The sequence below is a fragment of the Lagenorhynchus albirostris genome, chromosome 10, assembly GCF_949774975.1.
Source record: "Lagenorhynchus albirostris chromosome 10, mLagAlb1.1, whole genome shotgun sequence".
Taxonomy (NCBI): domain Eukaryota; kingdom Metazoa; phylum Chordata; class Mammalia; order Artiodactyla; family Delphinidae; genus Lagenorhynchus; species Lagenorhynchus albirostris.
In genome coordinates this window covers 33,234,778-33,251,245 of record NC_083104.1, presented here as the reverse complement: position 1 = coordinate 33,251,245, position 16,468 = coordinate 33,234,778, and the positions used below count along the sequence as shown (strand labels likewise).

At 41.4% G+C, this 16,468-nt stretch overlaps 1 protein-coding gene across 1 annotated transcript in view; it reads right to left on the bottom strand.

Annotated features, from left to right (window-relative positions):
• The window catches only part of ERC2 (ELKS/RAB6-interacting/CAST family member 2), a 610,694-nt gene that overhangs the window by 125,002 nt on the left and 469,224 nt on the right, over window positions 1-16,468 (bottom strand). Inside the window, exon 11 of the mRNA XM_060164014.1 lies at window positions 47-182. Coding sequence (XP_060019997.1) covers window positions 47-182 — 136 coding nt within the window. The remainder of the gene's footprint in view (window positions 1-46; window positions 183-16,468) is intronic.

The following is a 16,468-nucleotide window of genomic DNA, read 5'->3' as shown; positions in this document are numbered from 1 at the left end:
TCAATCTCCAATTATTTAAGGGTTAAGAGGAGAAGGCTGGGCTCACCTGCAAATGCTGAGAGTTGTCAGCCATGCTATCCTCTCGCCTGCGGACTTCTTCCAGTAACTGGGCATTCTTCTTTTTTTCCAACTGTTGATTGTGCTTGAGGTTGGCCACCTTCTTATTCTGATCCTTCATATGCCTGAGAAAAGTCAGCACAGTCTGGTTAAATTCAACCAGTGGAAGATAATGAGTTATCATAATAGAAATACTAAGTATAGAATATTTTGCTATGGGTTCAGAAAAATTTAGGACCTGAGAATGTTCCATTCATTCAACCACAAGCACGTCTTGAGCACTCACTCAATGCCAGGTGCCAGAATGGCAGTGAGGCTGCAGTGGTGAATGAGAAAGGTAAAGTCTTCATCTTCCTCATGGAGCTTGGAGTCCAGTGGGGGAGACAGACAAGTACCAAGGAGACACAACTTAGGATTCCTAATGTTGAAGGAAATAAATAGGATGCTGTGAGAGATGATGATGTGCATTATGTGTGGACAGGCAGTGGGGTGTGGGAATGACTGCAGTCACTGTGGCCAGGGAAACCTCCCTAAGGAGACGAGACTATGGGTGAGACTCGAAGGATCCAGCCAAGGAGACACTAGTGGAGGAGTTCCTCAGGTAGAGAGAACAGCAGGTGCAATTCCCAAGGCAGGAAAGAACACAGTTACTTCTACAAACTGGAAGGTTGACGTGAGGCTAGTCCAGGCAAGGCGGGGATGGGGTGGGGTGGGAGCGTGGGCAGGAAGGGGCGGGGTTGGGGGAGAAGTGAGGTAGGAAAGGGGACTGCAAAGGTAGGTGGGACTCAGCGCACAGAGGCCCCTGTGGTCTGTGATGGGGCATTTACTTTCTTCTAAGTGGTTGCTTTTCTAATTACTATTATTCTTTTGGATCACATTCCTATTTTGAGATCATAATCTATTACTTTGATTTTAAAATAATAATTACAAGGCTCCAATCAAATACACTGTCATCACTTAGCTCAAACAGAATAACACTTTGGCTAATCACCATGTTAAATAAAGCCCGGAATAAAAGATCTTAATGAATCTATAGAATGTCAAAGTGCAAAATCATAAAGTGATCAAGTGAGTAAAAGACTAAAGACAGAGGACAGGTTAAAAAAACGTGTGTGTGTTGGAGGGAGTTACAGACTTAATGTGGACTATTTCACCAGTAGTGTTTAGCAAAACATTCCACAGATTTAGGCAACCATGTCGACAGCAGCTGCCATAAATCTAATCCAACACATGAGCAGGCAGGAGGGCAGTACAGAGAGCTCAGAAGCAGTGATTCCAGAAAAGGAGAGCCACAGAGCAGAATCACTTGGGGTCCTCTCCCCAGCACTGCTGAGTCAGCGACTGTTACTGAGCCCTGACTCCCAAAAGAAGCGTACTGAGAATCACTGCTCTTGCAAAGTTATGAATGAGACGAAAACTAGGTGATAAGCAGCAAACATGTCCAGAGGAAACCATTAATAACCAGGTGGAAGTCACGCTCAACGAGAAACCCTTATTTCTAGTCCTCATAAAATTATATACTCCCCTACTCCCTCCCACTCCAAGAAAATGAAGTTCAAGAGAATTGTTGATTAAGCCAAAAAATCTATTAGAAATCCTGCTAATAAAAATATTCAGAACACTTTGGCTCCTTATAAATATTTACAGAACCAACTGAAGCAGTGATTTTAATATTCCTGGTGGCACTTATTAAGGGGGTAAAAGGTGAGATAGAATAACCATCTTCTTAGTCGTTATTTGGATTGGATAATCACTGTCTGATAGTTCTCATTTTTACAGGATACAGTAATGCATACATATGAAACTATGAACTAAGTCTACTCACTAATCTACTTTTAGGAGATTGTCTTTTGGTTACTATAAAGATGTTAAGAATGACCTTTTGCTTCCTCATTGAAAAAGAATATAGTAGTTCCAAAGCTCATGCTAACCCAGGGCAAGCACATTTTCTAGTTGCTTAGGAAATAAGATCAGTGCTCAGTAACAGAATGTGATGGAGAAGTCAGTAATATTAGTGAGGTGGTTTAATTAGAGAACATCTTTATAAAGAAATATTTTTATTACTTTGAAATACACACTTATACAGAGCTAATTGCTAAATATTTCCCCTGCAAGTACCAGTGATGAATAAAATTGATTATTATTACAAACATCATTTGCACTGTTAAAAAACTCCCACATAGTTCTTGGAGCAGTTTGAACATATTAGACCTTACCTCCTGGGATACTGCATGTTTTTTCAATTCAAAAACAAAAAAACAAATTCAAAATCCATGCATCCCTGAAAGCTTTCCTGAATTAAGAATGAGTAGCTAAGAAAAACGAGAAGCTGAAGTTCAGACTCTGTGATGGAGGCTGATCACCAGTATTCTCCAACCATCCCTTCAAATACTGTCTTACTTAGGACACCAGTGATTAGAAAAGAAAAGCTGGGTTTTGAACGGCACTGCTTAGGATTTGGGCCAATTAGATCAGTGCAGAGTAAGGTGATAAAAATTACCATCTTGTCTCTGTACACGTGAACATCAAGAGGTATATACACAGTGTTCAAACTCCTTTGCAGTACTGCTATGGTTCTCAAATGTATTTCTATCATTGGAAGTGTTCCTTCTAGTAAAAGCATACTTGAAAGTTAAAAAGGGAAGGAAAAATTGCTCTGCCAGAGGTAGGATAGAGATAAGGAGTAGGGGGGCCTAGGAACAGGTGATCAGCACCTCACCTACTACACAATCTCTCTCAGGTGGCCCTCAGGGAAGCCACAAGTCTGCCTGAAGCACAAGTCAGAAACAGCAATTTACAGAGTAGGAGGAGAGACAGGGAGGCAGATAGAGAAGTCAGGAAATTTAAAAATGTGAGATACCTTGGAGAAGAGTAAATGCACCCACAGAAGCTCACTAGAAGGAATGACCATGGGGAGTTTTGCTACTAATAAACTTGACATTTCCAAGAATAAAATCTGTAAGTGACTTAACAGTCCTCTTACCACCTACAAGAGTAAATTCACACTGCATAAATGGTGCTAAACTCAGTACAGATCTCAATTGTCTCTAATTTAAGAAGGCAGAGCTCCTGGGGGTACAGACTGCAAAGCCCTCTGGCAATACTGCCTCAGGGGAAGGTGTCATTGACACACACTTCCCAAACTCCCACCCACTAGGCAACTCAGGCATTCCAAGGCTATGCCAGAGACTGACCTACTCCATGTTTGGGAAAAGAAGGTTGTTTTGGAGTGAACTATTTCTGAAAGGAAACACCATTAAAAATATATCCAAGACTCAGTTTTTCTTTTAAAAAGCAGTTACGGGATCGGGGGGGTGGATAGAGCTTAGTTGGAGAGCACAGTGATAGGGTCAGTTTTCAATGTTTGCCTTAAATTGACCAGTTTCAGAAAGCAAGTCATGTCACTTTTCAAAATTCAGCCATCATTAACAAATTTGGACTAAATTTAAAAATTCCAACAGGTATTAAGATCAACAATGGCTACCATATTAAGAATGAATGCCTTCCAAAGAAGACATACAGATGGCTAACAGGCACGTGAGAAGATGCTCAACATCACTAATTATTAGAGAAATGCAAATCAAAACTACAATGAGGTACCATCGCACACCAGTCAGAATGGTCATCATTAAAAAGTCTACAGGGGCTTCCCTGGTGGCGCAGTGGTTGAGAGTCCGCCTGCCGATGCAGGGGACATGGGTTCGTGCCCCGGTCCAGGAGGATTCCGCATGCCGTGGAGCGGCTAGGCCCGTGAGCCATGGCCGCTGAGCCTGCGCGTCCGGAGCCTGTGCTCTGCAACGGGAGAGGCCACGACAGTGAGAGGCCCGCGTACCGCAAAAAAAAAAAAAAAAAAGTAACAAATGCTGGAGAGGGTGTGGAGAAAAGGGAACCCTCCTACACTGATGGTGGGAATGCAAATTGGTGCAGCCACTATGGACAACAATACGGAGGTTCCTCAAAAAAATAAAAATAGAGTTGCCATATGATCCAGCAATCCCACTCCTGGGCATATATCTGGAGAAAACCATAATTCCAAAACATACATGCACCCCAATGTTCACTACAGCACTGTTTACAATAGCCAAGATATGGAAGCTACCAAAATGTCCATTGACAGATGAATGGATAAAGAAGATGTGGTTGTTGTGTGTGTGTGTGTGTGTGTGTGTGTGTGTGTGCGTGCGTGTGTAATGGAATAGTACTCAGCCATAAACAAGAATGAAACTATGCCATTTATGGCAACATGGATGGACCTAGAGATTATCATACTAAGTGAAATCAGAAAGAGAAAGACAAATACCATATGATATCACTTACAAGTGGAATCTAAAATATGACACAAATGAACTTATCTATGAAACAGAAACAGACTCATAAACATAGAGAACAGACTTGTGGTTGCCAAGGGGGAGGGAGGGTGGAGAGGAATGGATTTGGAGTTTGGGATTAGCAGATGCAAACTATTATATAGAGAATGGATAAACAAAAAGGCCCTTCTGTACAGCACAGGGAACAATATTCAGTGTCCTGTAATAAAGTCTAATGGAAAAGAATACAAAAAAAAATGTATATATATGTATAGCTGAGTAACTTTGATATATGGCAGAAATTAACATTAACATTATAAGTTACACCTCAAATAAAATAAATTTTAAAAAAGGAATAAATAAGCAGAATTTTGCTATTTTCACTAAAATAATCCATCAAATTAAAATTAGAAAGTATTCTCTAACTTGCTGTTGAGAGAGCATCAGGCCCTCAAAAATATTTGAATGAATGAATGCTTGCACCTATGTCACTGTCATCTCTCTATGTTAATATCTAATAGATACTATAATATTGTTTGAACTTAGAAACCATATCAAATACTTTAAAAAATCCTACACCTTCTATGAAACTCAGAATAAATATTACTTTCACCAGGTTTGAGATCTCTTTCATTTATTTAAACCTTTATGATTTTTAGTTCTCCTGCCTTTAATACCATACTTTCTCCCACTTATCATACGGTGTTTGAGGGCTTAGTACCTCTCTTTTTCTTTCTTCCCAAAGGAAAGAGAACTGTTCTCTAGAATTACATAGCCTGGAGCATAGGACAGGAGATGCATATGTTTCTCTATGGGCATGTGTACATTTGCATATAAACTAGAAGATCAAAACTTCCCTTTTAAAATCTCGGCAGAAACAAGATGTCATTTTTTACCCATCTGCTCTCAAAATCTTTAAAGATTGATAACATCCATTGTTGGAGAGAATGCAGGAATCCAGCTCTCTCACATGTGGTCAGGAATGTCATGGACAAAAGCATTTTTGGAAACCAATTTGTAAGTATCCACCACAGCGTACATACCTTTTGCCTAAGCAAACCCACTTCTAGGAAAGTAGCCTACAAAAATGCTTGCACATGTGCACAAATATATGTGTACAACAATTTTCATAATAGCACCGTAAAAGTAAAAATTCGAAAAATGCCTAGTCATCCATCAGAAGGAAACTGGCTGAAGAAATCAAGTACATTCATACTACAGAATCCTAAGCTAGCTAAGGACATTAAGGCAAAACTGAAGTATGGACATGGAAAAACCTTCAAGACGTACTGTTAAACAAAAAAGAAAGCAGGCAGCAGAACAATACATATAGTCTGACCTTTTTTATGTTAAAATATAAAAGCCCACTGGGATGTGTATGTGCACACAAATGGAAATGTCAAGTATATATACTCCCGGAAACTCCACACCAGTCTGTAAACAATGGTTATCGCTGAGAAAGGTAATTGGATTGGAGAAGGGGGAGCTTTCACAGTTTACTGTATGTATTCATATGTGTTTAAGTGATGTATAAATACAGACAAGGAAAGGCACAGATACTAAGTGCATAAGCCAATGATTTTTGACTAATCAAAATATAGAGCCTAGCCATCACCCAACCTCATGTCCCTTCCCCCTGCCCTAAAGTAATCTCTGTTCTTTTATCTTCATGTATTTGTTTTGTCTATTCTTGAACTTCAAAGAATCATGCAGTACATGCTCTTTTGTATCTGACTTCTTTGACTCAAGGTAAGGTTTTGGTATCACTCATATTGTTGTACGTAAGCTCTACCTTACTGCTGAACAGTATCCCATTGCTATGAATATAGCACAGTTTGATTAGCTATTCACTTGTTAAGTGGATATTTGGGCTGTTTCCAATTTTTACTGCTAAGAATAAGCTTGCAATGAACATTCTTGTACCAATTTTTTCTTTTCCCCTGTGGACATGTTTTCATTTCTCTTGGATAAATAACTAGATGTAGGTTTAACTCAGAGTGTAAAATGGTACAACCACTGTGGAAGATAACTTCTGAGTTATATGAATCTTCCAGGAGCAGCTGCAGTGCAGGGACTAGTAGCATAAACTCTGGAGCCAGACTGCCTGGGTTTCCATCAGAAGTCCACTACTATATAGCTGTGTGACCACAGGCAAATTTCTTAATCTCTCTGTACCTCACATATAAAATGGAAATAATTGTGTGTAACTCATAGAGCTATTGTGAAGAGTTGATAAATTAGTACAGGTAAAATGCTTAGAGCAGACTACAGTATGTTCCCTCCCTCTCACACTTAGTTTACAATATGAATGTAATCATGTCTTGTGCAATATTGTGAACACATACTTAGTGTCTTGCTCCCCACACCAGAATAGCAGGTATTCCAAATACCTCAGGCAATGGATTTTGGAATGCATTACTAAACCCTTTTTGTCATACATTTAGTTTCCACTTGTGATTTCCTTAATAATAAGATAAGTTACATTCTTGGAAGGTTATCCTAATGAAAGTGTTGCAGGAAGGTCATGACAAGCATGGATAAGTGAGCTGGGATCCTGAAGTGACTGCACAAGTAGACGGGCCACACACACACAATGGAAGCTGACAATGAGTACTGCATGCAGAATTTCCCATAATAAAAGCTTTTACTTTTAACCACTGAGATGATCCCATTTTTTTTTAAAGCTTGTAAATACCATTCAGTACTTCAGCATAGCTATACATTTTAGAAAGCTATCATAAATATTCTAAAGCTATTTTTACAGCACGCACAAATGTGCTGAATATCACGAGCATGATATTCCTTCCTGAAAGAGAAAGTATCTGGCCAACTTGGCTACTTGAATCTAGCTCTCCAGCCCCCGCCAAAAGAGCAACAAGTAGGGTCAAGGTCTTAGGACTTAGTCTCTTGGACATTGTATTTTGCAGCATCCCCTCAAGAGCAGCCTACCAGTTTGGCCACTAGCTTTGACGACTGCCTAGGTCCTTGACAAAACCCTTCAGCAGGGTGCCCACTACCTCCCCATGCTTTCCTTCTTGACTTCCCTCCTCAGTAGATTCCCCCTCCCCTCCCAACCTATAGTCCTTTCTCCCTTCATTCCCTGGAGGTAAGTACCCTCCCATCTCCCTCGTTTCTGTTCCCACCTCCTCTGTGGTGTTTGGGGCTGCACAAGGATCCAGAGACAAGGCCCCCTTCAGTTAAAGCACAAGATGCCAACACACCTTAAAGTGACATCATTTATCATTTACCAGGACAGTTGGATATACCCAGAACCTGATAATATAGCTAAAGAAAGAAGGTGTTAAAGGGCAGGGAGCATTCAGATTTGAAAACTTGAGAGGTGGATCTTCCCAGAGACAAAGAGAGTCCTAGCTTTTCACCGTAGAGTATTGGGCCCCACCAGCAAAACTCTCCTTGGAGGAGATGATTCAATAAGGCTATTCCTCATTCAGCCTGATGAGAATCATTTGAGACAAATCAGGTCAAGAAACAAGACAGTAAGATGCCCAAGACCAAGGACTTTGCTGCCAGATTGACTGTATTCTCATCACAGAGGCATCCCTTACTAAGCGTGTGACCCTGGGCAAGTTATCTCACTGTGGGGTGGGGGTATTAAAAGATTTCATAAGCCTAATGCTCTTAAAACAGTCCCTCGCACACAGTGGGTAACTTATAAATGTCAGCCTGATCCCCCTGACCCAAATAACCCTCTTCTAAAGTGTATATCTACTCCCCTCATTGCTGATTTCCCCACATGAGCCAGGAAAACCTAGAGAACAGATTACACAGCAGAAGATGGTCACAATCAGCAAGAGAAGGGTTTGTTTTCTAATAGATATTTCACTTCGGGGGTTTCAAAGGGCTGACTCCTTTCAACTGTTCTCCCTTACCCTAGCCCTGAAGAATCTCCTCCGCCCAAATATCAATGGAGCACTACCCTAAGTATGAACGGAACCCAATGACTGACAGCCGAAGCTAAAGAGAGTAGATGATGGGGGCCTGTTAGAGAAGACGCCAGGGATAGAGTGCAGAGAGAGCCAGCCCTCTCTGATGCCCCCTTGCCCTCTTCTAGATGCACCTGGTAGGACTGGTATCCACAGGAAATTCAAACGGAAAAGGCAAGGCCTATTCTTCATATGTCTCAGAACTCAATGTTCAGTCCATGGGCAGTTAATAATAAGGCACTCTTTTGTCAAGTAGACCATACACAGCTGTAAGGATCACATGACTACCTAAGAAGCTTGGCTCCAATTTACTATTTACCACGTAAATTTTACTATTTTACCAAGTAAATTCTCCCAAATGGGTCTGGTGACCCAGAGGGCACAGCCTGGTCATGTAGGCCTGAGAACTAGAATTCTTCTACAGTGAAGAATTCAATTTCATAAAATGAATATCAGTTTATTGCCAATGAAATGGTACCCAGTCAAAGTAGAAAGAAATAAAATGAAACTGGACTGACAAATATAGCAGGGCATTATTACCCAGTAAAAACACAATAACAAACCTAGAGTTGTCATTCCTATAAAGTCATTCTTCAAAGTAAATTGAAAATCTAAAAGGTTGAGTCCAAAAGAAATGAGCTGTGTTTCTCTTTCCTAATTTAATTTATATTCAATAGACAGTTTTTAAAAATCTACACAGTTCACAGCAGGCTGATGGCTTGTTCTCATTTATGCTGCTGAGAAAAGCTTTCTAAAGTCTAAAAACAAGGATCACGGCAGTGTGGGAAGACACAGAGTTAGCGTCTCCCCACACCTAGGGCGCCTGCCGGCTGCTGGTGGGGGACTCTGACGCCCAAGGAGATGGGAGGAAATCCAAAGTGAACCGGTAGGACATATGGGTACTGAGGGGGGAGAAGTGGAGGCCAGACAGGATTGGCGCCTCTGAGGCCTGGGAGATCAGGATAGGCAGGTGGGAGGAGCCACCCGGGAGGAGCCATCCAGGAGGAGCTGTAGAGGAGCAGAGGGCGTTTGTCCCACCCACTCAGGCCCGGGGAGACTGCTGAGCTCCCAGGCTGGTCCCTAGCCCTCCAAAGACCCCTCCTGACTGTGTGGGTCCCTGGGGGCATAGGAAGGAGGCCCTGGAGACCAGGAGAAGCAGGTGGGAGGGGACCTCCCAGCCCGGAGGAGCAGGAGAGGAGGGCGTTTGCCCTATTCACTCTAGCCCAGGAAGCCCAGGAGCCCCTGCTGGGCTCCCAGGTGAGGTCCCCTACCCTCTAACACCAGGGGTGGGGGGCATGCCTGGGTCCCTTCTGTTCCTTGAGCCTAAGCCCCACCCCCACAGACCCCAGGGCCTTTTCCAGCCCTGTGGGTACTAAGCATAGGCCCCACCCACCACCCAAACCTCACCCTTGCTTAGGCCCCACCCTTCACAGCCAAGGCCTTCACCCCCCCCTTTCTTTTTCCTTTTCCCTCCTCCTCTTTTTCACTATTGTGGTACTGATGTACCTTCCAGTTTTTGATTCATCTGTATTTTTATTTTTATATTCTTTCTAAGATATCTGTTAGTTCCCTAGTCTAATTTTATTTTTTACTTTGTTCTTTTCTCTCTCTGTTTTTTTCTTTCTTTGCCACCCCACGCGGCTTGTGGGATCTTGGTTCATGAGCCGGGGGTTGGGCCGAAGCTCCTGTGGTGGGAGTTCCAAGTCAGAACCACTGGACTAACAGAGAACCTCAGACCCCAGGGAATAATCACCGGAGTGAGGTCTCACGGAGTTCCTCATATCAGCACCGAGACCCAGCTCTACCCAACAGCCTACAAACTCCAGTGTTGGAAGCCTCAGGCCAAACAACCAGTAAGACAAGAACACAATACCATGCATTAAAAAAAAAAAAAAGAGACAGCAAAAAAATATGTCACAGATGAAGGAGCAAGGTAAAAACCTACAAGACCAAATAAATGAAGAGGAAATAGGCAGTCTACCTGAAAAAGAATTCAGAGTAATGATAGTAAAGATGACCCAGAATCTCAGAAATAGAATGGAGGCACGGATTGAGAAAATACAAGAAATGATTATCAAAGATCTAGAAGAACGAAAGAACAAACAAACAGAGATGAACAACACAATAACTGAAATGAAAAATACACTAGAAGGAATCAATAAGAGAATAACTGAGGCAGAAGAACAAATAAGTGAGCTGGAAGACAGAATGGTGGAAACAACTACCAGGGAGCAGAATAAAGAAAAAAGAATGAAAAGAATTGAAGACAATCTCAAAGACCTCTGGGGCAACACTAAATGCACCAACATTCGAATTATACGGGTCCCAGAAGAAGAAGAGAAAAAAGAAAGGGTCTGAGAAAATATTTGAAGAGATTATAGTCGAAAACTTCCCTAACATGGGAAAGGAAATAGTCCCCCAAGTCCAGGAAGCACAGAGAGTCCCATATAGGATAAACGCAAGGGGAAACACACCAAGACACACATTAATCAAACCACAAAAATTAATTCAAAGAAAAAATATTAAAAGCAGCAAGGGAAAAACAAAAAATACACATAAAGGAATCCCCATAAAGTTATCAGCTGATTTTTCAGCGGAAACTCTGCAGGCCAGAAGGGAGTGGCAAGATATACTTAAACTGATGAAAGAGAAAAACCTACAACCAAGATTACTCTACCCAGCAAGAATCTCTTGCAGACTTGACGGAGGAGTCAAAAGCTTTTCAGACAGGCAAAAGCTAAGAGAATTCAGCACCATCAAACCAGCTTTATAACAAATGCTAAGGAAAATTCTCTAGGTGGGAAATACAAGAGAAGAAAAAGACCCACAAAAACAAACCCAAAATAATTAAGATAATAGTAATAGGGGCTTCCCTGGTGGCGCAGTGGTTGAGAGTCTGACTGCCAATGCAGGGGACACAGGTTTGTGCCCCGGTCCGGGAAGATCCCACATGCTGCAGAGCGGCTGGGCCTATGAGCCATGGCTGCTGAGCCTGCGCGTCCGGAGCCTGTGCTCCGCAACGGGAGAGCCACAACAGTGAGAGGCTCGCATACAGCAAAAAAAAAAAAAAAAAAAAAAATATAGTAATGGGAACATACATATTGATAATTACCTTGAATGTAAATGGATTAAATGCCCCAATCCAATGACACAGACTGGCTGAATGGATACAAAAACAAGATGCATATATATGCTGTCTACAAGAGTCCCATTTCAGACCTAGGGACACATACAGACTGAAAGTGAAGGGATGGAAAAAGATACTCCACGCAAATGGAAATCAAAAGAAAGCTGGAGCAGCAATACTCGTATCAGATAAAATAGACTTTAAAATAAAGACTGTTACAAGAGATAAGGAGGGACACTATGAAATGATCAAAGGATCAATCCAAGAAGAAGATATAACAATTATAAATGTTTATGCACCCAACATAGGAGCACCTCAATACATAAGGCAAATGCTAACAACCACAAAAGGAGCAATCGACAGTAGCACAATAATAGTGGGGGACTTTAACACCCCACTTACACCAATGGACAGATCATCCAAACAGAAAATAAACAAACACAAGCTTTAAATGACACAATAGACCAGATAGATTTAATTGATATTTACAGAACATTCCACCCCAAAGTGGCAGAAGACACTTTCTTCTCAAGTGCACATGGAACATTCTCCAGGATAGATCACATCTTGGGTCACAATTCAAGCCCCGGAAAATTTAAGAAAACTGAAATCGTATAAAGAATGTTTTTTTTTCCTTATTAAATTAATTTTATTTTAATTTTTTATTTTATTTCTGGCTGCTTTGGGTCTCCGTTGCTGCATGTGTGCTTTCTCTGGTTGCAGTGAGAGGGGGCTACTCTTCATTGCAGTGCACAGGCTTCTCATTGAGGTGACTTCTCTTGTTGCGGAGCATGGGCTCTATGCACGCAGGCTTCAGTACCTGTGGCACATAGGCTCAGTAGTTGTGGCTCGCGAGCTCTACAGCGCAAGCTCAGTAATTGTGGCACATGGGCATAGTTGCTCCGTGGCATGTGGGATCTTCCCAGACCAGGGCTTGAACCCATGTTCCCTGCATTGGCAGGCAGATTCTTAACCACTGGACCACTAGGGAAGCCTCCAAGCATCTTTTCTAACACAACGCTATGAGAATGGAATTCAATTACAGGAAAAAACTGTAAAAAACACAAATACAGGCAGGCTAAACAGTGTGCTACTAAATAACCAAGAGACCACTGAAGAAACCAAAGAAGAAATATAAAAAAATACTTAGGGCTTCCCTGGTGGCGCAGTGGTTGAGAATCCGCCTGCCGATGCAGGCAACATGGGTTCGTGCCCCTGTCCGGGAAGATCCCACATGCCGCGGAGCGGCTGGGCCCGTGAGCCATGGCCGCTGAGCCTGAGCGTCTGGAGCCTGTGCTCCGCAACGGGAGAGGCCACAAACAGTGAGAGGCCCGCATACCGCAAAAAAAAAAAAAAAAAAAAAAATATAGAGAAGAGTTAACACTGATCCCTCTCAAACTCCTCCAAAAAATAGCAGAGGGAGAAACACTCCCAAATGCATTGTACGAAGCCACCATCACCCTGATACCAAAACCAGAAAAAGAAAGTTATAGACCAATATCACTGATGAACATAGATGCAAAAATCCTCAACAAAATACTAGCAAACAGGATCCAACAGATAAAAGGATCAAACACCATAATCAAGTGGGATTTATCCCAGGGATGCAAGGATTCTTCAATATATGCAAATCAATCAATGTAATACACCACTTTAACAAATTAAGGAATAAAAACCATATGATCATCTCAGTAGATGCAGAAAAGTCTTCTGACAAAATTCAACACCCAATTATGATGAAAACTCTCCAGAAAATGGTCATAGTGGGAACCCACCTCAACATAATAAAGGCCATATATGACAAACCCACAGCAAGCATCATACTCAATGGTGAAAAACTGAAAACATTTCCACTAAGATCAGGAACAAAACAAGAATGTCCACTCTTGCCACTCTTATGCAACATAGTTTTGGAAGTCCTAGCCACAGCAATCAGAGAAGAAAAAGAAATAAAAGGAATACAAATTGGAAAATAAGAAGTAAAACTGTCACTGTTGATGACATGATACTATACACAGAAAATCCTAAAGATGTCACCAGAAAGCTACTAGAACTAATCAGTGAATTTGGTAAGGTTGCAAGATACAAAATTAATGCACAGAAATCTCAGGAATTCCTATACACCAACAACGAAAAATCAGAAAGAGAAATTAATGAAATATTCCCATTTACCATTGCAACAGAAAGAATAAAATACCTAGGAATAAACCTGCCTAAGGAGATGAAAGACTTGTACTCAGAAAGCTATAAAACACTGATGAAAGAAATCAAAGATGATATAAACAGAAGGAGAAATATACCATGTTCTTGGATTGGAAGTATCAACACTGTGAAAATGACTATACTACCCAAAGCAATCTACACATTCAATGCAATCCCTGTCTAACTACCAATGGCATTCTTCACAGAATTAGAACAAAAAATTGTACAATTCATATGGAAACACAAAAGACCCCGAATAGCCAAAGCAATCTTGAGAAAGAAAAACAGAGTTGGAGGAATCAGGCTCCCCAACTTCAAACTATACTACAAAGCTACAGTAATCAAGATAATATGGTACTGGCACAAAAACAGAAATATAAATCGATGGTACAGGATAGAATGCCCAGAGATAAACCCACGCACCTATGGGCACCTACTTTACAACAAAGGAGGCAAGAACATACAGTGGAGAAAAGACAGCCTCTTCAATAAGTGGTGCTGGGAAAACTAGACAGTTACATGTAAAAGAATGAAATTAGAACACTACCTAACACCATACACAGAAATAAACTCCAAATGGATTACAGATCTAGATGTAAGACCAGACACTATCAAACTCTTAGAGGAAAGCATACGCAGAACACTCTATGACATAAATCACAGCAAGATCCTTTTTGACCCACCTCCTAGAGAAATGTAAATAAAAACCAAAAAAAAAAATGGGACCTAATGAAACTTAAAAGCTTTTGAACAGCAAAGGAAACCATAAACAAGATGAAAAGACAACGCTCAGAATGGGAGAAAATATTTGCAAATGAAGCAACTGACAAAGGGTTAACCTCCAAAATATACAAGCAGCTCATGCAGATCAAAAAAACAAAGAACCCAATCCAAAAATGGGCAGAAGACCTAAACAGACATTTCTCCAAAGAAGATATACACATTGCCAACAAACACATGAAAGGATGCACAACATCACTAATCATTAGAGAAATGCAAATCAAAACTACAATAAGGTATCACCTCACACCAGTCAGAATGGCCATTATCAAAAATCTAGAAACAATAAATGCTGGAGAGGGTGTGGTGAAAAGGGAACCCTCCTGCACTGTTGGTGGGAATGTAAATTGATACAGCCACTACCGAGAACAGTATGGACATTCCTTAAAAAACTAAAAATAGAACTACCATATGACCCAGCAATCCCACTACTGCGCATAGACCCTGAGAAGCCATAATTCAAAAAGAGACATGTACCACAATGTTCATTGCAGCACTGTTTACAATAGCCAGGACATGGAACCAACCTAAACGTCCATCGACAGATGAATGGGTAAAGAAGATGTGGCACATATATACAATGGAATATCACTCAGCCATAAAAAGAAACTAAACTGAGTTCTTTGTAGTGAGGTGGATGGACCTAGAGTCTGTCACACAGAGTGCAGTAAGTGAGAAAGAGAAAAAAGGAATACCATATGCTAACTCATATATATGGAATCTAAAACAATTTTTTAAATGGTACTGATGAACCTAGTTGCCGGGCAGGAGTAAAGAGGTAGAGATAGAAAATGGACTTGAGGACATGGGGTGGGAGGGGGAAGATGGGGTGAAGTGAGTGTAGCATCGACATATATACACTACCGAATGTAAAACAGTTGGCTGGTGGGAAGCAGCCGCATAGCACAGGGAGATTGGCTCGGTGCTTAGCCATAACCTAGAGGGGTGGCATAGGGAGGATTGGAGGGAGGCTCAAGAGGGAGGGGATATGGGGACATGTGTATGCATATGGCTGATTCGCTCTGCTGTGCCACAGAAACTAACACAGTATTGTGAAGCAATTATACTCCAATAAAGATCTATTTAAAAATAAAAAAAACAAATAAAAGTGAAAACAAGGATCAGCGAACTTTTTCTGTAAAAGGCTATCCAGTAAATATCTTAGGCTTTGGGGACTATATAACCTTTGTAAACAATACTCAACTTTGCCTCAATTTTGTCACTGTAGCATGAAAGCGGCCACAGATTAGCATGTACACAAATGCGTGTTGCTGTACTCGAATAAAACTTTATTTATAAGAACAGATGGCAGGGCTGGATTTGGTCCATGAGCCAGAGTTTGCTGAACCCAGCACAGCAGCAAATAATCACAGCAGCAAATGCTCACGTCACATGATGTGTTCTAAGCACCTTACATATATTAGCTCACTTAATCCTCACAACCCTATTAAGTGGGTCCTTTGATGATTCTTCTTACAGGTGAAAGTTACAGAGTAACTGAGCAGCAGAGGCAGAATTCTTAGTCATTCTGGCTCCAGAGGCCACCCGCAGCCCTTTAATTACTGTGCTGTGCCAACCGACTGTGGAGGGTGTTGCAGAGTTCCTTCACACCACTGTCCCACCACCTCTTCTCCCAAGCAGCCCCAGAAAGCTCTAGTGAGTAGCAAAAGACATTCTCAGGATACAATCCCTGTTCTGCAGTCCATCTACTTTAAGGCACACCACACCAAACTTCACAGCATGCCCTGGGCAGCAACTTGGTTGACTTGTAGAGGGAGAGATACATATGAGATCATTACCCAAGAATATTAGCTTTCCGCCAGGGGAGACTTGGAGTGCAAGGTGGGAGTTTAACAGCTTCAAACTTCATGGTGGCAGCAACATTTACTGAAATGAAGACCCAGCTATGAAGTAGAACACAAAACCAACAAGGACGCCATGCAATTTCCCTACTAATTTCCGGTCTCTGGACCTGTTAACCTCAATGTGACCACTTTTTGAACAAATTATTAGGTTTTATGGATGAGTCTACCTCCACAAGTAGAAATGTT